The sequence below is a fragment of the Ursus arctos genome, unplaced genomic scaffold (genome assembly GCF_023065955.2).
Source record: "Ursus arctos isolate Adak ecotype North America unplaced genomic scaffold, UrsArc2.0 scaffold_15, whole genome shotgun sequence".
NCBI lineage: Eukaryota > Metazoa > Chordata > Mammalia > Carnivora > Ursidae > Ursus > Ursus arctos.
In genome coordinates, this window is record NW_026622819.1 from 12,399,731 (window position 1) to 12,419,077 (window position 19,347).

Below are 19,347 nucleotides of genomic sequence, written 5' to 3' on the forward strand. Positions count from 1 at the left end.
AAACTAATGGAGAGTTACTGCGTCATCTTGGCTAACTGTCAGGGAGGAGGATGTGAAATGGGCAGGGACAACAGGAATTAACAGACTTGTCTCAGAGCCAGAAGTCACCATGAGCAATGGGCAGTGGTAAAAGGAGACAACAGCCTTTTGACGTCCTGCTCAGGTGGTATCACCCATGAACTTGGGTTGTTCCATTACTCTCAATATTCACAAACTAATCCCTAATGCTCTTAAAGTGAAACTCATCTGGGCTTTTCTGCTCTGTATTTCGACGTAGGCACGCTCCCCCAAACTGGAGTGTGTGCCACTGTGTGGGGAACACTACTGGGAATGTGTTTCTCACCCACACATAAGAGTTCTGATCGTACCTTGTGAAGCAAAAAGAGCTCACTTGTGGTAGAATTGGATGGTCATTTTCTCTTGCTGCATCACAAAGGACCACAAACTTAACCTGCTTAACACGAGATACATTTATTATCTCGCAGTTTCCTGGGGTCAGAATTCTGGTCCTGGATCAGCTGGGAATTTTGTTCTGGGTCTCACAGAGGTGTAATGAAGGCACTGGCCAGGGCCGTGCTCTCGTCTGAGGCTTGGGTGGGTCCTCTTCCATGCTCACACGGCTGTTGGCTGAATTCATTCCCTTGCAGCAGCAGAACTCACAGCTGCTTGCTTCTTCAGGGCCAGTGGGCAGGGTCTCTTCTCTAGACTCTTGGGAGAGAGTTTACCTATTTAGGCCAGGCCCACCCAGGTTAATCTCCCTTTGACAAAAGTCTACTGGTTAGGGAATTAATTGCATCTGCAGAACCCCCTCACCGTTGCCATGTCTGTTGTTTAGAGACAAGGTATAGGTTCTATCCACACACGAGGGAGCAGATTACCAAGGACGTGGGCACCAGCTTCGCCTCTTCAAGTGGCTACAAAAAAATACCATAGACTAGTGGCTTATAACAACAACAAAAATTTAATTCTTACAGTTCTGGAGGCTGAAAAGTCCAAGAGCAAGGTGTCTGGTGAGAGCCTGCTTCTTGGTTCACAGATGGCTATCTTTTTCGTCTGTCTTCACATGGTGGAAGGGGCCAGGGAGCTCTCAGAGGTCTCTTCTGCTAGGGCACTAATCCCATTCATGAAGCTCCACCCTTATGCTCTAACCCTCTTCCAAAGGTTCCACCTCCTAATACCATCCCCCTGGGATTAGGTCTTAAGATGACCTGGGGGGGTGGGAGGCATCACATTCAGTCTGTAGCAGGTGCCATGGTAATTAACTTAGAACTCTGCTCACTGCAGTCGCTGACATTTCCTTCACTAGGCAGTGAGTATGGTTCATATTTGCAGACTCCCGTGTGACGTTTTAAGAATGTTTTGTAACATTAGTGTGTATCTTCGTATTAAAAGAAGAGTAGAAACTCAGCTATCAGCTGAAGCAAGATTATTTACAGCAGGGCACGACTGACGTTTTGTGCTGGACAATTCTTTCCTGTGGGAGCTGTTCTGTGTGTTGTAAGATATTTGACAGCATCCCTGGCCTCTACCTACGAGGTGCTAGCAGCACCCCCTCCCCAGCTGGGACAGCTAAAAATGGTACCAGACATTGCCAAATGCCGCCCTGAGGGAAAAAGCACCCCCACTCGGTAACTACTGCATTACATACATAAGTGTTTTTTATTTGTTTATTTTTTAAAGAAGAACCTATTAAAACAGGGAATTTGGTTTTTAAGGTGATAGAACTCTTTGAAGAGCCAGCAGGTTCTTACTATTCGGATAACGCCTCATTCTTAGATATGCTTTTGTCCTGTACCGGGAAATGTACAGTTTATAGTTGCAAATAAATAATTAATACTGTAGATGAGTTTCCCACATGTCCTTTCGTATTCACACGTATGCCAAAATGAGATTACGTTACCATATGTTTTATAATCTTGTCTGAGTTTACAGGCGAGCTATACTGTAATAAGGCTTTAGTTCCATTCTCGTATGGGTCAGATATTTAATGCATCGAGCAAGAAACATAATAAACTCCCTTCTTGGTATTACGGCTCCTTTCTTGGAAACAAGTGATATGGCTTGCTGTGGGATGGAGTGGAAGGCATGGTCCAGTTTTGAAGTTCCAGAACTCAAAAGCTGCTCATTCCTGTTTTCTGTAGGCAAAGGCAGCTCAAGCATCTCATCCGACGTGAGTTCAAGTACAGATCACACGCCGACCCAAGCCCAGAAGAATGTGGCTACCAGTGAAGGTAGGCATCTGGTCTTCATTATCTCTCTCCCTGTGTTCACAGTGCAGGCTATTTTTGGAAGACAAAATGTGTGAGTCTCAGTTCTGTTCTACTGAGTGGGAGCATATGAGATTCTTAAAAATGAGAAGGCAAAGGGTTTCCCAAGTTGCTTTTCTGTTGCTATGCTGTGGCCGTCTGATAAAGAGGTTTTGATAGGATTTAAGTGTCTCAATTCTAAGGCAAATGCTGTTATTTTGTGAAAATATAATAGGCTGCCTTCTGGGGAGTCTTCATGATGTTATCTGTCTTGTTTTTCAATGTGGAAAACACTATGATTGTAAAAGTCCTGTGCTGTAGTTGAAAGTTCCTGCAAAAACTTTCAAAATAGGCACACTTGGAATTCAGGATTTTGACAAGGGGAAGGTCACAATCATGTGATTTGTAGAACTTGAATTAACCATTATGTGGGAAGAGGAAAAGAGGTTCGTTTGATTATTTAAAGAATACGTGGAAAGTCCTTCCTCTCAGGGCAAAGATCGGCCTCACTGATATTCTTGATACAGAATTTCACCATATGTAGGAATACCTGTTGGAATTAATTGCTCTGCAGTCCAGAAGCTTTTGTGTTCTTACTTGTTTGCGTGTGGAAATCAGTGTTTCTGTGGTAGTTATTTAGCGGAGAGCTGACTCAATGATGGAGTTCGTTGTTTTTATTTTACTGTTAAACACAATTAAGTGAGCTCTTTTCTGAAGCAGAGCTCCTCCTAAATTAATTGTTGAATGGAGGTCCCGTGTGAGATGCTGGTGCCGCTTACAATGGAAGACCCAATGTGAGGTGACCTTGGGTAGGGCCTGCCTTCTTAAAGTGCGCAGGGTGTGTGCAGGTGCATTTCTACGCTCTGTCTTGAGGCTTAATTGAAGCTATTGCGATGTTGGGAGGCGCACCCCATGACCTGATGTTGGTCGTCTCTGTTTGGTTGCTCCTCTTCAGCGTGACCGTGTGTGCGCGAAGGATGGCGGTTGGCCGCTGCTGTGTAGGTCTTCTCTTTGGGTATTTTTGACTTGGTGTGTTTCAGACGGATGGATGTATAAAGAGCTTTTATAATGGGATTATATTCCCTGGCGTTTAATGCCTTCGTGTTGTTTTACCAACGTTGTAAGGCGAACAGATCGGGGTGTTCTCCGCGGTGCTGCGAAGCACCAGATAGAAACCCAATTTGAATTTTCTGCTGTTAATTCAAATATGAGCACTAGGTCATTCTTGAAATTCAGTTAAGGTAACGTGCAAGTCAGGTAAATTGATTCTAGACATTTGCTTTTGAGGCCTCCGTTCAGAAATCTTTGTTTTGTAAGGTGTTCACTTCTTTCTACCATGATTTTAGTCACTCTTGTTATGGTCATAGTTTGGCTAATTGGAGTGGCTGTGAAAATAGGAAGTTAAAAGTATGTGAAGTAATCCCTCTGTGTTTCCCTCTCCAGATTTAAGTGCTCATTTTAGTGTTTTCTCCTTTTCGAAAACAGAAAATACAAAACTGTATGGGCTCTGTTGCAGGGCTGGGGAGGGGATTGTGGGGCTTCATGCACTAAAAATGCCTGCTTTTTATGCTTCAACAACAACAACTAAAACTCTATAGGGATTTAACATTTTCATCTTATTCTGCCTTTTGCTTAGGAAGAGTCTTTTGATGCAGGCTCAGCCAATGTTTTATACATTTTTGTCACAATGCATTTCCTACCATTCTGAGGGTAAATTCAGGAAAGAAAAATGGGAAAATATGATGTTCATGTGAAACAAATTTTAGCAACTGGGCTAAATTAATAGGGCATTTTTTTTCCAACTCTTAAATGGAAGAACCCCATCTCTATGAAAGATGCTATCCATTTTTTTGTGTATCTACAAAATTAAGTGTTTTATTTTACTATTTGTATGTTTGAATCAATTTTGCTACTGTTTTTTAATCAATGGAATTAAAAAAATATTTTAAGATAAAGTAGGTGTGAGTATTACTTCCATAAAAATGTGTTTCAGGGATAGTTGCTGCAGAACGGTCTCATTGTCAGCCTGGTTTTTCAAGATGAAACACCAGCAGTGCTCATTTTCTCAATGCACAGGTGACAGAGTCCTGGTCCGCCTCCCAGGATTAGGGTGTCACAATCTCTGACCTCCACAAAGTGGGTTTACCCAATGGTATGCACGTTTGCTCCTACCGGAAAGCACCTACTAGCCACTGTGTGCCAAGAAACAGAGACTGGACACCAATTTCTTACACATGCTACAGAGGAGCCAATTTAAAAAAGTTTCTCTGATTCTCTTCCCACTGTTTCTAGAACCGTGTTTAACTTGGTTGTTAAGAAAATGTTGGGCGAGTGGTGTAACTGGTTTTCCAGAAGCGGTTTGACTACCCTTACATTACTTTCTTCACTTCTTTGATCCTTTCAAGAGGATTTTTTTCACCTCTGACTTGACCAATACCCTCTTCAAGAAACACAGGCAGGATGCTTAGGTTAAAGGTCTAAGTGATACTGATTTCTAAAAATGAGATATATCGTGAAGGACGGTATTCAGTTTTCCTGCAGCCTTTGCAAACCGTGGCCATACCGATAATAGCTGGGTTGGAAGCCTTGGGGAGCAGAGTTGGACTTGTCACTGTTGGGCTGGATGGGGAAGGTATGAATTACAGCAATTCCCTGGCCTGGGGGGGGGAGGGGTGCGCGCGCACATGCGCCTGCGCGTGTGCCTTTGTGTCCGGCCTCCAGGAGACAGCCAATGGTAGAGTCCTTGTCTCTCACTGGGACGCACGTAAGTAACCTGCGCAGTGCATGCTGGCCCCCGACCTGAGGACGTGGGAGCTGAGCGGAGAGAGGGGCGCTCACGTACCATGTGCTAACCTGGGGCTGGCAGTGGGAAATGGGACTATGACAGACACCAGGGATCTGACTGGGGAGATGACCATGTTCTAAAATTGGATCGTGGTAAAAGTTGCACGACACAGTACATTTGCTAAAAGTCATTGAGGTAGACCCAGGAGATGGCTGCTTCTGCATGACCTTCAGACTTGCGTCTAAGTCAGCACAAACTATTTGAAAATGCTGCTTCCCACCTCTGGAAAGAAGTCTTGAACAGTGGTGAGAAGACCCCTCAGGAGCATGGGTCTTGGCCTACAGAGAGCAGGGCTGCTGGCTGAAAGCTTCTCCTGAGATGCTCTGGCCTTGGGGCCAGCACTGCCCTGAAAGCATCCTAAGGAGTCCCTGGACCAGTACTGTTCACAGCCCCGCGAATGGTGTCCGACCATAGTGGGTTCTTCGTACTACATACCCCCCATGGGAAGTTCTGGAAGTCTTGAGAAATGATAGACCCACAGGTTTCTCAAAGCCTTTTTCTTTTTTTCTATTCTCTTCTTTTCTTATTCTTTCTTTCTGTCTTTTCTTTCTTTCTTTTTTTTTTTTAAGCTTTTCCTGGAGAGTCTCTAACCTCAGCTTGGATTTTAAGTTTTTAGCAACCAACCCTGATTGATGATTAAGGCCCTGGTCACATTTATTCATTCTAGTAAGTATGTCCTTGCCGTCTGCCTGATGTTCCCACTCATCCACTTTGGGTCATAAGGCTGTTCCCCGAGGCATGGTGGGCACAGACGGTGATACAATTCGGTTTTCATCCAACAGAGAATGGTATTTTTACGTAAATGGTAGTGTTCCATTCCAAAATCTCATGCAAAAGCTTCGTGCATCCTAATTTTGAGAGTCTAAAGCCACACCTCTTTCAAGGAATTGGCAGCCTGCAGAGCTTTCTCCTTGATAAACGGAATAGGCTTTCTTTAAAGCCCATTATATTTCTTGTGACAGTTTAAGTTCCTGATTTCCTGACACTGTAGGGGGTTTGGGTTCAAGTGCAGAAAGCTGGAAACATTCCATTTTTCCCAACAAAATCTGCATTCCAGCCTCGTAGGCCACAGCTTAATTCTTTCCAGTTGTGTTGCTGTTCTTTCTGTTACACTTTTTTCAATCTTTCTCATCCACGGGGTGTTCTCCCTTGTACTGGAAGGAATGGCCTTTGACTTTCAGCTATAAAAGTCACGTCCAGCCCACGGTTAGAATAGAGCACACAGCAGCCAGCCTGACACAGAATCAGAAATAGTTAGCTCGGCTTGGGCTTCTTTCTCAGAACAGGGTTATGAGGACGTGGCTTTAATGGTGACCTTTAAAGGGCTCAACAGCTCAAACTTCTTTGGAGCTGGGGGGAAGATGACACAGTTATTTTAAAGGCCAAATGCCATTGGTAATTGGCTGATGAAGAGCCAACTTCATCCAGCCGCTCTTTAAACATACTCAAGTTCAGATACTGAACTCACTGACAACACAATTTATAGGTGTGATGGCTTATAAATGTTGTTATCAAGCCAGCCAAATATGGAATCATAGGATTTTTAGAGCTACAAAGGCCTTGGCAATTTTCTGATCTAATACATTCATTTTACAAAGAAATCCCTGCGGCACAGAGAAATAAAGAGATTTGCTCAATATTACACACCTAATAAATTGTCGAGCGGGAGTTTGACACAGTATTATTTCAGTGAGAGATGGTCAAATCAGGAAAAAGCATAACCTTTAAAAACATTGTTGCCTTCTAAGTGTGAAGCTATTTAATTCTGTTTTGTCCACTTGATTGCTGGCTGCTGTTTTGAGCTGGTTGCAGCCAGGAGGCAGGCTGTCGGAAGAGTTTGAGAAAGACTGAGTTCAAATAGAGCAGTCCTTCCAATGGGAGGAGAGGATCTACTTCAAATAGCAAAAGGATCATAACCTACTTACATAGGGTAACTTCTCAGCTGGAGATGGAAACACTGCCTTTAAGTTGCCTCATGATTATAAAATAGCCTTTCAATAAATTCACTTAATATTGTTTTGCAAAATTGCCCGTTTAATTAACTCCCTGAAGGAAATTAATTTTAAAATGTTTCATTTGAGCCATGAGTGAAATGAGTTGATATAGAAAGAATTCTTTCCATGGTACCTAAAATCACCACTTTATTTATACAGTCATGGGTTAAAACGTGTTCAGTGCCCCAATCAGACCAATTCTAAATGAAGTTATTTTGAAAATGCCCAGGAATCTGGCTGGCTTTGTTTTATTCTCTTTGTCTTCCTTATATTCTCTTCTTTCTGCTTCTTGAGTATACTGCTCAAACGAAATTCACATGAGTCACTTAGGAAGAGAAAGATGATGCTTTTAATTCAAGGTAGATTTCATTTCCCTAAATGAAAGCCTTTTTGACCATCCAGCAAATTCAATACACATTTTTGGGGTACATATTATTTCATGCTGCCCCTAGCGCTCTCATGAGCATTATTGCATTCAACTGTTTCATTGTCACATTGCTCTCGAGAAGGAGGTGTACATGTTTTCATTGGGCAGATGACAATAGGGAAACTGGGAAAGCATCAATGTGGCCCAAAGTCATGGAAAATTAGTAAACGGCAAAGATGGTTTTAAGTACCAAATTCTAAATCAGATTTTTTCTTAATTTTTGTAATTGTCATGTAGAACTACTAAGAATTTCATGCTAATCATTTTTATAAGTTTATATCAAAATATATCTTGAAAGTCCTTATATTTTCAAAACGCCAATCCATAATTGTGTCCCAATTATCAGTATTATACATACAAATATGGTCTGTGTATAGTCTAGAAATTTACTTTAAATTCTTCGTTACTGAAAGCAAACGTCAATATTCCAAGCTGCCTTTTTACTAAACTGTTGAAGGGTTAGTTTGCAGATTATCATAACTGTGTCCTTAACATACTGCATCAGACAGACTTCGGGTTTGAGGTTGATATTTAAATTAATCATGATATAGGATCTATAGTACATGCAATATAAAAGTACTGACTGGTTACATTGCTCCTTGTTACTTTAAAACTGAGCCAAGCAGTTATTCTTTAATTGGAAATGTACACAGGTGGAAGATATTAATCTTCGAGCATGTGCCTTGCAAGACTGGAACCATGCCTTGAAGCAGTCTATTGCAATCAAATGGAACTCCACCCATGACACAAGAGAAAGTATAGAGTAAAAACATATAACATGGGAAGAGGAATAAAAAGTACAGAAGTGCAGAAAGTAAATAGCATAGAAAAAGTCTCTTTAAAAATAGCAATAAGATGACATCTGTTCAAACTGGAAGGATGGTTTTGGGGGACCTTATGGGAGGAAGAGATCCCAAAATCAGAAATATGCTGTTAGGAGCTTTTCCTCTGTGTATGAAGAAGATGATGCCTGATTATTATAAAGATTTGTTTTGCTTTTAAAAATTAAATTTTAAGCTTAACTATTTCTGAAAATTTCAGGATTATTTAGGAAAACCTTACAAGGCTTTAGCTGTTGAAGCTTAATGTGTTTTGGTAATGAAATTAACAAGCCACTGCTTCATGGCCAAGTTTCGAACTACTGCCTAATTGTAAGTTAGGTGACTTTTGAAAAACTGTACCAATTACATCGGGTGATTTGAGCACATTATAGATTCAATGTGCCCAATTTAATAAAGAAGTCAAATTTGCATTTGAGGATTAGTTTAAGCAGTGGAAAACTCATCATCTTGGTATCCACAAAATTGTTATGTAAGCCTGAAAATGTGTAATGAAACCCTCAATACCATCTCAGACTCAAGAACTAAGTTTAATTTCATAAGGGAATTATCTTCCAAAATGAATCATCCAGAATGGCAAAAATGTCATTTAATAGTCTCAGAAGGAAATTAGGTTTCTGTACATGAGTGTGTGTGTGTGTGTGTGTGTGTGTGTGTGTGTGTGTCTAAGGACATCTTAAAGTAATACTTAATTGAGACATCCGGCATCTGCCAGTGCCTTTATGTAGGGTTAGGAGAGAAAACATCAGAACTTTAGCATTCTCATCCCATGTGTAAAATTATTCTGTTTTTCTCTCACCTCTATTCTGTCATTTGCAAAAAACACTCAATAAATAATTGATATATTTTAGCTGTGGACATTCTGGTTCACCTAAATACAGCTAAGTGTATTTGCAGTGAAGGCTTGGAACATTTCTCACATACCTTACCAGTAATCTCAGTAATTTAATTCAATGGAAAGTTGTGAAAGGATGTAATCTGGGTTTAAATACATTTGTTTAGGCACTTACGGGGAGACTACAAAATGTATGTCAGTCGCAGATTGGTAGCACAGAGAATGAGCCCTCAGACCTGTTTTCTTCTCCTTGAAGAATTTTCAAAACTTATTTTGGATTTAATGTAATGGATTTAGGTGGGGCAGCTCCTGAGTCCCCATCACTCTCTGTTCCCTTAACCAAGCATCTCTCACAATACTGCTGTTAGCTATTTGGCTCCTGACGGAATTTGATTTCATGGCAAGACCTACTGTTGCTGGAACCTTGGCAATTACTGGGGGGAATAAACACTATGAATCAGTGCAATAGTAATTCAGGGTGGGATAAGATTGTGGGATAAGTGGTCTGCAGAGGTGCTGTTGTAGGAGAGGAAGGGAGAGAGGCATGGGTTGGAGAGTTGGGAAAGGGGTCATGGGAGCCTGGGACATGGCTTCTCCCGTGTGGACAGAAGGTGGAAGGCTGCACAGGAAGATACAGCATGGCTGTAAGGCTGTGAGGAATTTGGAAAAATCCATCTAGGTTCATGTGGGGAAAAATGGAGGCTTCTGAGGAGACCCCTTCTCGACAACACTGAATACATTCCGGAAGTGCTTTGAACATCCAGTCTTCCACTAAAATATTTAGTTACAGAATGGCTGCACATTCTTCATACTGCATCAGTGACAAGTACGCCATTGCTCTATGACATTTTATACCCACCACATTTCTTTGGGTTACTTGGAGGGTTTTACACTAAAAGGCTGACTTCTGAGCTCATGGAAGGCAAAAAGGGCATATGGAAGGGGTTGGAGGCCAACATTTTAGAAAGAATAACCTGATACTGGAAATATTTGCCCTTTACAGTCATGGACACAGTCTGACCTTAAAAATCAGGTTAACACATCTGTTGACTTCCTCTTTGACGAGGAAATAACTTCCTGAGGATAAACTAACTTCGTCAGGAAGTCCCAGGCTTCCCAAGGCTGTTAGGCTGATTAACAAATAATGAGAGATAAAAAGCTTCTGCACAGCCAAGGAAACAGTCAAAAAAACTAAGAGGCAGCCCACAGAATGGGAGAATATATTTGCAAATGATGCTACAGATCCAAGATCTACAAAGAACTTCTCAAACTCAATACGCGAGAAACAAATGAACAAATCATAAAATGGGCAGAAGATATGAACAGACACTTTTCCAATGATGCCATACAAATGGCTAACAGACACATGAAAAAATGTTCAAAATCATTAGCCATCAGGGATTTCAAATCAAAACCACACTGAGATACCACCTTACGCCAGTTAGAATGGGAAAAATTGACAAGGCAAGAAACAACGATTGCTGGAGAGGATGTGGAGAAAGGGGATCCCTCCTACACTGTTGGTGGGAATGCAAGTTGGTACAGCCACTCTGGAAAACAGTGTGGAGGTCCCTTCAAAAGTTAAAAATTGAGCTACCCTATGACCCAGCCATTGAACTACTGGGTATTTACCCCAAAGATACAGACGTAGTGAAGAGAAGGGCCATATGCACCCCAATGTTCATAGCAGCATTGTCCACAATGCTAAATCGTGGAAGGAACCGAGATGCCCTTCAACAGATGACTGGATTAAGAAGTTGTGGTCCATTTATACAATGGAATATTACTCAGCTATCAGAAAGAACGAGTTCTCAACATTTGCTGCAACATGGATGGCACTGGAGGAGATAATGCTAAGTGAAATAAGTCAAGCAGAGAAAGACAATTATCATATGATTTCTCTCATCTATGGAACATAAGAACTAGGAAGATTGGTAGGGGAAGAAAGGGATAAAGAAAGGGGGGGTAATCAGAAGGGGGAATGAAGCATGAGAGACTATGGACTCTGAGAAACAAACTGAGGGCTTCAGAGGGGAGGGGGTGGGGGAATGGGATAGACCGGTGATGGGTAGTAAGGAGGGCACGTGTTGCATGGTGCACTGGGTGTTATACACAACTAATGAATCATCGAACTTTACATCAGAAACCAGGGATGTACTGTATGGTGACTAACATAATATAATAAAAAATCATTAAAAAAAAAAAAAAAAGAAACCAGGGATGTACTGTATGGTGACTAACATAATATAATAAAAAAACATTAAAAAAAAAACAAATAATGAGAGAAAGGCACTTTAGCTGTAAGTGTGTTCCTTTATATTCCACATACTTACAAATGTAGAAAATCCACATTATGGAGGGAATAATCTACAAGTAATTTAGATATTATTTGTGATCATTAAGAAGTGATTGAGGAATTGCTGTAAGGAGTGCAGTCTGTGGGAAGCAGAGCGTAGTACAGTTTATCATTTAAATGTAACTAGGAAACCTTTGCTGTTTATAACAGCTGCTGTTTTCTAAGGCAGGGTGGGCCATCTGCTACGCTGAAGGACATTTGTTCTTCCAAATAATTGTATGTGTTTGAATATGTGAGTTTTCTGAAGCCAAACCAGTTTCTCTGCAGAGTGGAGAGATTCTGAGGTGCACAGGAAGGAGACACCATAGGCATTCAGGAGATTGAAGAAGGAGATTGGATGGGAAGAAGGAATGGTGGAACTGGGGAGATGTTCTTTTTGTTTGTTTGTTTGTTTAAGTAGACTCCATGCCCAGCATGGAGCCCACACTGGGCTTGAGCTCTCAACCCTGAGATTGAGTCCTGAGCTGAGATCAAGAGTTGGACATTCAACTAACTGAGCCACTCGGGTACCCCTGGGGAGATGTTCTATCTTGGGTGGTAGTGACTCCCAAGGTGACACCTTCCGGTGTCCCTAAAAATCCTTAGTCAATCTGTACTAAACTCACAAAGTGCTTGGAGGGAGTGGATTTCCTATATAAATCAGGAAAGGGCTGCATTTTGAGACCGTCCACTTGCATTCCTTATAAGCACTTGACTTACGCAAATACAACGAAAGCCAACTGATTGAGAATCCATCAATTAACACTCCCTTTCTATTACAATTTGCAAAATTTAAGCATCCTATTATGCTTCTATTCTGTTGTATAGAATGATATTCTATATATTATTTTATGCAATTTATATTAACTTTTCCCTTTTAAGTCTGATAATGAACTCACATTGGTCCAATTATTAATAATTGTTATTCTCTTCTTGATGCTGGCTTTTTCACAACTTCTTCTATGAAAAACCGTTAAGCACCTTCTTTATCCTTCCAGCACTATCCTTCGGGCTATAAAAACACCCTTGCTTTCTGGCCACAAAAGAATGCTGCAGGTCCATTTTTTGTTTTGTTTTGTTTTGTTCCTGCCCAAGATACAGAACCAGTCATGCCCAATGGGATTCTTTCTTTCTTTCTTTTTTTTTAACGGGGAAACATTTTCAAGATGTAAATCTGGGAGTGAAACAAAAGACTCCTGCTGCTGTGGACTCATTTTTAATCAAGTTGGATCTGGAGAAAATATATTTTGAAAGGTACCAGGACACATTGATTTTATCAGTTTATAATACTGTATATTCTAAATTCTTGTACTATACTTAATATTCTAACATTATGAAATTTCATTTGCCACTAAGACTCTCTACTATTCAGCAACCAAAGATATAACTTAGGCTGGGCCCACACCATCAGATCTTCATATATGCCCAGACATGCCTGATCTTAGCAGTGACAAGTAATAGGCTACAGCTCAATCAAAATATCTACCACATGGGTTATGTGATGCTTTCCATTCGTATGTCTGTAGTGTTATTCCTGCAATTGCTTGACTCCTTTGAGGAAGAAACTGTCTTTTATTCCCCTTTGTATGCCAAGTGGCTACCACAGTGATTGTCATACAATAACCATTTGAAACAAGTTTATTAAGTGAATGAATGGGTTCAGATTCTTTTTTTTAAAGATTTTTTAATTATCTTTTTATTATGTTAGTCACCATACATTATTATATCAGTAGTTTTTGATGCAATGTTCCATGATTCATTGTTTGCATATAACACCTAGTGCTCCGTGCAATACGTGCCCTCCTTAATACCCATCATCGGGCTAACCCATCCCCCACACCCCCTCCCCTCTAGAACCCTCAGTTTGTTTCCCAGAGTCCATAGTCTCTCATGGTTTATCTTCCCTTCTGATTCACCCCTCTTCATCCATATATACAATGGAATATTACTTAGCCATCAGAAAGGATGATTACCCAACATTTGCATCAACATGGATGGAACTGGAGGGAATTATGCTAAGTGAAATAAGTCAAGCAAAGAAAGACGATTATCATATGGTTTCACTTATATGTGGAACGTAATGAATGGCATGGAGGACATTAGGAGAAGGAAGGGAAAAATGGGTTCAGATTCTAAGAAGGAAGAGCCCTCTTGATTAATTTTTCCAACTATGGTCATAAAGACTATGACATCGGGACTCCTGGGTGGCTCAGTCGTTAAGCATCTGCTTTCGGCCCAGGGCGTGATCCCAGGGTTCTGGGATCAAGCCCCATATCGGGCTCCCTGCTCCCCTGGGAGCCTGCTTCTTCCTCTCCCACTCCCCCTGCTTGTGTTCCCTCTCCCACTGGCTGTCTCTCTGTCAAATAAATAAATAAAATCTTAAAAAAAAAAAAAGACTATGACATCAAAAGCTGTGCAAATCCAAGGTAATATATGAGAGATAGAGTTACTTTTTAGAAAAAAAGAGTAACACTATTCCTTAGGAAAACTTGAAGCACATCATGGGAATGTTAGCCATCAATTTGCTTTTAGTTGCCTTTTGTGTTAAGGGAACAAACAGCTTCTGTAAGAAGAAACATGTCAGAAGGAAGAAGATATTTTGAACAGAAGATATTTCTGGTTTCTATGTTTTCATTTGTTTCACCATTTTTAAACTAAAAGAAGGTTTGTTGTCTATTGAATATTATCTCTATAAATCACCAGTTTTTATCAGAAAAGTTTTTAACATTTCAGATCAGCAAATGAGACAAACTTAGTAATACAGAATTCTTGGGGCGCCTGGGTGGCTCAGATGGTTAAGTGTCTGCCTTCCGCTCAGGTCATGATCCTAGGGTCCTGGGATGGAGCCCCGCATCAGGCTCCCTGCTTAGTGGGGAGCCTGCTTCTCCCTCTCCCTCTACTGTTTCCCCTGCTTGTACTCTTGCTCTCTGTCAAATAAATTAATAAAATCTTAAAAAAAAATACAGAATTCTAGAGCTATTCAGCCTCTGTACCTCAATTTTAAGGGCAGAGGAAAAATTTTCTTTACCCCCAACCAATTTAATTTTATTAAACCTCTTTTAAATCTTTTTAAACCTCAATACATTGAATTATTTTGATTCTTCACTTATTGATATGTCAAAGTATCAAATTAGAGCCTGCGGTTCTTTAACTGGTGAAATTGGAGAAGTAAGTTTCATTTTATTGGCACAAAATATGGCTGAATTGGTCAGTTAATAAATGTGTTCAGGTTTTTTTGGGGGGGAGGCGGTTCAATGATTCGTTAGGAAGAAATGTTAGGAAAAGCATTCCTAAAGGAGAAAATAATATTGTTCTTTCCTCTTTTAAAAAACATTATCCTAGAACCAACCTTGACCTCAGATTATCTTTTGCAAGCTATATTCTATTTCGTAGAAAGTGGGAAACTGTAAATTTCATGTTTTGTTTAGCTAGGTTGGAACCGGTCAATGCAGAGATTAGGGAATCATTTCACTCAATCTCAGAGATTTACAAAGAGCTAAATTCTGGTAATGGATGCATTTGGAAAATGAAGTAGGAGGCTGAACTGTGCATTTGATACGAATGAGAGGGGGAAACATAAAGCTGTACAAGAAAATTTTGTAACTTTTTTTTTAACTCCCCATTTATGGGTGATACAAGTTACTTAGCCTTAATTTTCTTCTCTGTAAACCAAGAATAATAATATTCTCTACTTCATGTGCTGGTTATGAGGAGTAAATTTAAAAATTATATGCAGTATGAGTCCCTGTGCATATTATCTGGTTTAATTTCATCGGCTTACTCACAGCCAGTTGATGTGAGTTCCATATCCTACCTTGTTCAGGGACAGGAAGAGGTTGTACAGAAAAATCACCCTGAAATGAATTCAACATAGTTCCAGTGGAAATCCCAATAAGATTTTAATTTTGAAACTTGACCAAACTCTCCTTTCTTGACCTGGAAGAATAAATCCAGCATCTATAAGTACCTACCACATGTGGACACTGAATTCAATTCAGTTACGTATGTATGACATTGTGTAGGTTGAATTACTTATGTATGTTGAACTCATTTGTTGAGCATTGAATACATGTACATATGAGGATATCCAGGAAAATTTTGGCAATGGGTAATGAGAGTAACATTTCCTTAGTGTCATGAAAATATATCACACATTTACAAATACTAAGAAGTGTGGTATGGTAGAGCTTGGTGTCATGGAACAGAGTTAGCTCAGGGTAGACTTAGTTATATATGGGAATTTAGGGTATAATAAGGATGGCATCGTAAATGGATAAGGGAGATAAGCCTTGTCAATACATCCTAACAGGAAAATCAGCTTCTCATTTAAAAAAAAAGGAACATGGGCAAACTAATGTGTTCCTGTTGCCAAAATAAATTCTGAATGGATGAAAGATTTAAATGTTCAAATTAAATATTGATGAATGTTTTATAATCTCAAAGTAGAAGAACCTTTTAAAGCATGAAAACAGAAGTTGTCATAAAGCTGAAGAAGGCCGCCAGCACGTGTGTGGGGAAGTGCGTGCTCTAGAGGGTAGAGGAAGAGCTTTCCGTTGTCAGATATGTTTGTCTTTTCATGAAGCAAAGTTCAACACTGGTCTCTCTCTTTTTTTTTTTTTTTTTTTTTTTTTTTGCTGGACTTCTTGAAGCTGTTGATGTGTTAGTGTATGTTGTTACTTTTCAAGCAGTATATTTTATTTCTCATGCTTCTTTTTTTTATCCTTAGACCCAGGAAATGCTGATACATGTGAATCAAGAGCCTTAAAATATGTGTACACACTTTGACCTAGGGATTTCACAATAGAAAATTACCTTGAAAATCTAAATTTTAACTGTAGATATATGCTACTTAATTTTTATAGCATAAAAATTGGTAAAATATTTCATTGAGACATATATATGTCAAAGACCTGTTGAGGCATTAAAAACACGTTCACAAATGGTGTTTCAAGATATGGGAAGTATTTATGAAAAATGCATATTATGAAGCAGCATTTCCTATGAATGCCACAAATAGCATTATATTTGAAGAGGAAAAAGACTGAGAGGGACATGTTTCAGGGTGTTACGAATGGTTATCACTGAGTGACAGAATTATGGATTATTTTTATTTTGTGTGTTTTCCAATATTGTCTAACTTTCCATGGTGAAGAGGTAATTCAGAAGTGCGTTCTTTTTTTAAGAGCTGAAAATGTCGGGGCGCCTCGGTGGCACAGCGGTTAAGCGTCTGCCTTGGGCTCAGGGCGTGATCCCGGTGTTATGGGATCGAGCCCCACATCAGGCTCCTCCGCTATGAGCCTGCTTCTTCCTCTCCCACTCCCCCTGCTTGTGTTCCCTCTCTCGCTGGCTGTCTCTATCTGTGTTAAATAAATAAATAAAATCTTTAAAAAAAAAAAAGCTGAAAATGTCTCTTTAGATAGTTCTTTTTGGAATTTTGTTGAATGTGATGTGACAAAAGTTGCAATTATTTGATTTTTTTCATGACTAAGATTCATGGATAAAAATTGGCCTTGCTGTTTCTTATCCCTGATACCCCAATATGCATTCAGCACCCATCTGTGCAGTGATTGGCTGCTTTCATGGTTTTCTCTGTAATCAATTTTAAAAGACGTTTCTTAAACTTAAGAACTTAAAACTTCTTTCCATTAGTTGAATGTAGTTCCAACACAATTCTTCTTTTTTCTATACCTTTATAGAGTAAGGTATATCTAATACCTTACATGTATTCTGATTCATTCTGTATTCATTTACTCAGGGATATTTTCACTCACCAAAGTTTACTGAATGCCAGATGCTATGCCTAGGGAATGGGGACTCCTTGGAGAGCCAAATAGACACAAACCTGACCTTCTGGAATTTTTCATCTTATAGAGACACAGATATTATAGAAAATTAAAAATAAATTATATTCTAAGAATGCCTTCTTCAGTATATGCCTAGAAATAAAAACTTAGGCTGAGGCCTGAATGATGAACAGGAATTAGCAAGGTAAAGAGGGTGAACATTTGTATGTGGGAGGTGTGATGGCAAAGAGAGTGGGGTCCTGGTTATCTATTATTGTATGACAAATTACCCTGAAACAATGTGTGAGTTTCCTATTGCTGCTGTAACAGAATATGACTAATTTAGTGGTTTCATGTAACACAAATCTATGATCTTATAGTTTGAATGTCAGAAGCTCTACATGAGTCTCCAGTGACACGGTGTTGGTAAGGCTGTGTTTCTTCTGGCAGCTCTAGGGGAGAATCCATTCCTTGCTTTATTCCATCTTGGTTTATGGTCTCTTCATCATCAAAACCAGCACTATAACATTTTCCAAATCTCTGTCTCTGATACTTCTGTTTCCCTGCTGTAAGGATTACTTATGTTCCAGGATTATCCCACCATCTCAAGATCTTTAACTTAATCACTTCTACAAAGTCCCTTTTACCACATAGTAACAGTTCAAGTTTCTGGGGTCTAGGAAATGGCCATCTTTGGGGAAGCCATTATTCTGTCTTTGACATTTACTTACTTAAAACACCAACCATTTTATTATAGCTCACAATTTTTTTTCCAATGAGAAACATGGATGGGGCTTGGCTGTAATTCTTCTGTTCCATGTGGCATGGACTGAGGCCACTGGTGGTATTCTGCTGCTGGATAGGCTGGTCTACAAGGTCAACAGTGTGTGCTTGCACCTTGCCTAGGATGGCTGGACTGTCAATTGGAGAGCCTACAGGTCACCTCTCTAGCAGGATGGTTTCAGGGTAATTGGACTCCTTACATGCTTGCTCAGGGTTCCAGAAAGAGTATCTCAAGAGAGAGAGGAAGTGGGAGGGGAGGTGGGTGGAGGGATGGGGTAACTGTGTGACGGGCATTAAGGAGGGCACTTGAAGTAATGAGCACTGGGTGTTATATGTAACTGATGAATCACTAAATTCTACCTCTGAAACTAATAATACACTATGTATTAATTAAATTGAATTTAAATAAAAAATTTAAAAAAAGAAACAGGAAGTGGAAGCTGCCAGTTTCTTATGGCCTGGGTTCCAAAATTAACACAACTTCGCTTCTTCCATATTGTATTAATCACACCATCCCAGAGCCACTCAGATTTGAGGGTGGGGACACTGACTTCTCCATTTCATGCGCAAATGTTGATATATTTCTAGCTATTTTGGATCACTAGAGTGGATGGGTAGTGGTGCAGGACTCCATGAAGAGGGATGAGATGTGGGAATGCCTTAGACCTGGAGGGACCTTTGGGCTTCTCTGAACTATGGCTCCTGTGTATTTGCAACATAATGACAGAGGAGAGCTGACGCTGGATGAGTAGTGGGACCTTCTAGACCACGTGCAGGTTATGGGTTTATTCTGAGTAAGGAGGAGCCCCTGAGGACTTTGAGCAGAGACAGATCTGCTGTGGCTACTGAGTGATCTGGTTAGTGGGCTGTGAGGGAAGCCCATGAGAAGTCAGTTGTGGGCCGGGTTAGAAATAACAGTACTCGAGACTAGTATGGTTCAGACTCATTTTCAGCCACATCTTTCTAGTAGCTTATGGTAGAGGAATGATAAAAGGAGGTCACTGATAGTCTGTCAACTCTTTGTCTATATCAAGGTCAATACGGAAATCAAGGGTGATTAGAATCCTTTATAACAACCTGGTAGGCTGCAGCATCCAGAGGAGTGAGCATGGGCTTATAATTTGTATATCTGGGGGTTTTTTGTTGTTGTTTTTTTAACTTTTATTTTTCTCTTCATTTTTGTTAGTATATTCATTAGGAATTTGAAATTTGAAAAATTACTGGTCTTTTCCAACTCATAGGTTGCGAAGTTCACCCTTC

The 19,347-nt window shown here is 40.1% G+C and overlaps 1 protein-coding gene across 1 annotated transcript in view; it reads left to right on the forward strand.

Moving 5' to 3' along the window:
- Positions 1-19,347, forward strand: part of FBXL7 (F-box and leucine rich repeat protein 7) — a 375,066-nt gene that overhangs the window by 90,568 nt on the left and 265,151 nt on the right. Inside the window, exon 2 of the mRNA XM_026506713.4 lies at positions 2,142-2,231. Coding sequence (XP_026362498.2) covers positions 2,142-2,231 — 90 coding nt within the window. The remainder of the gene's footprint in view (positions 1-2,141; positions 2,232-19,347) is intronic.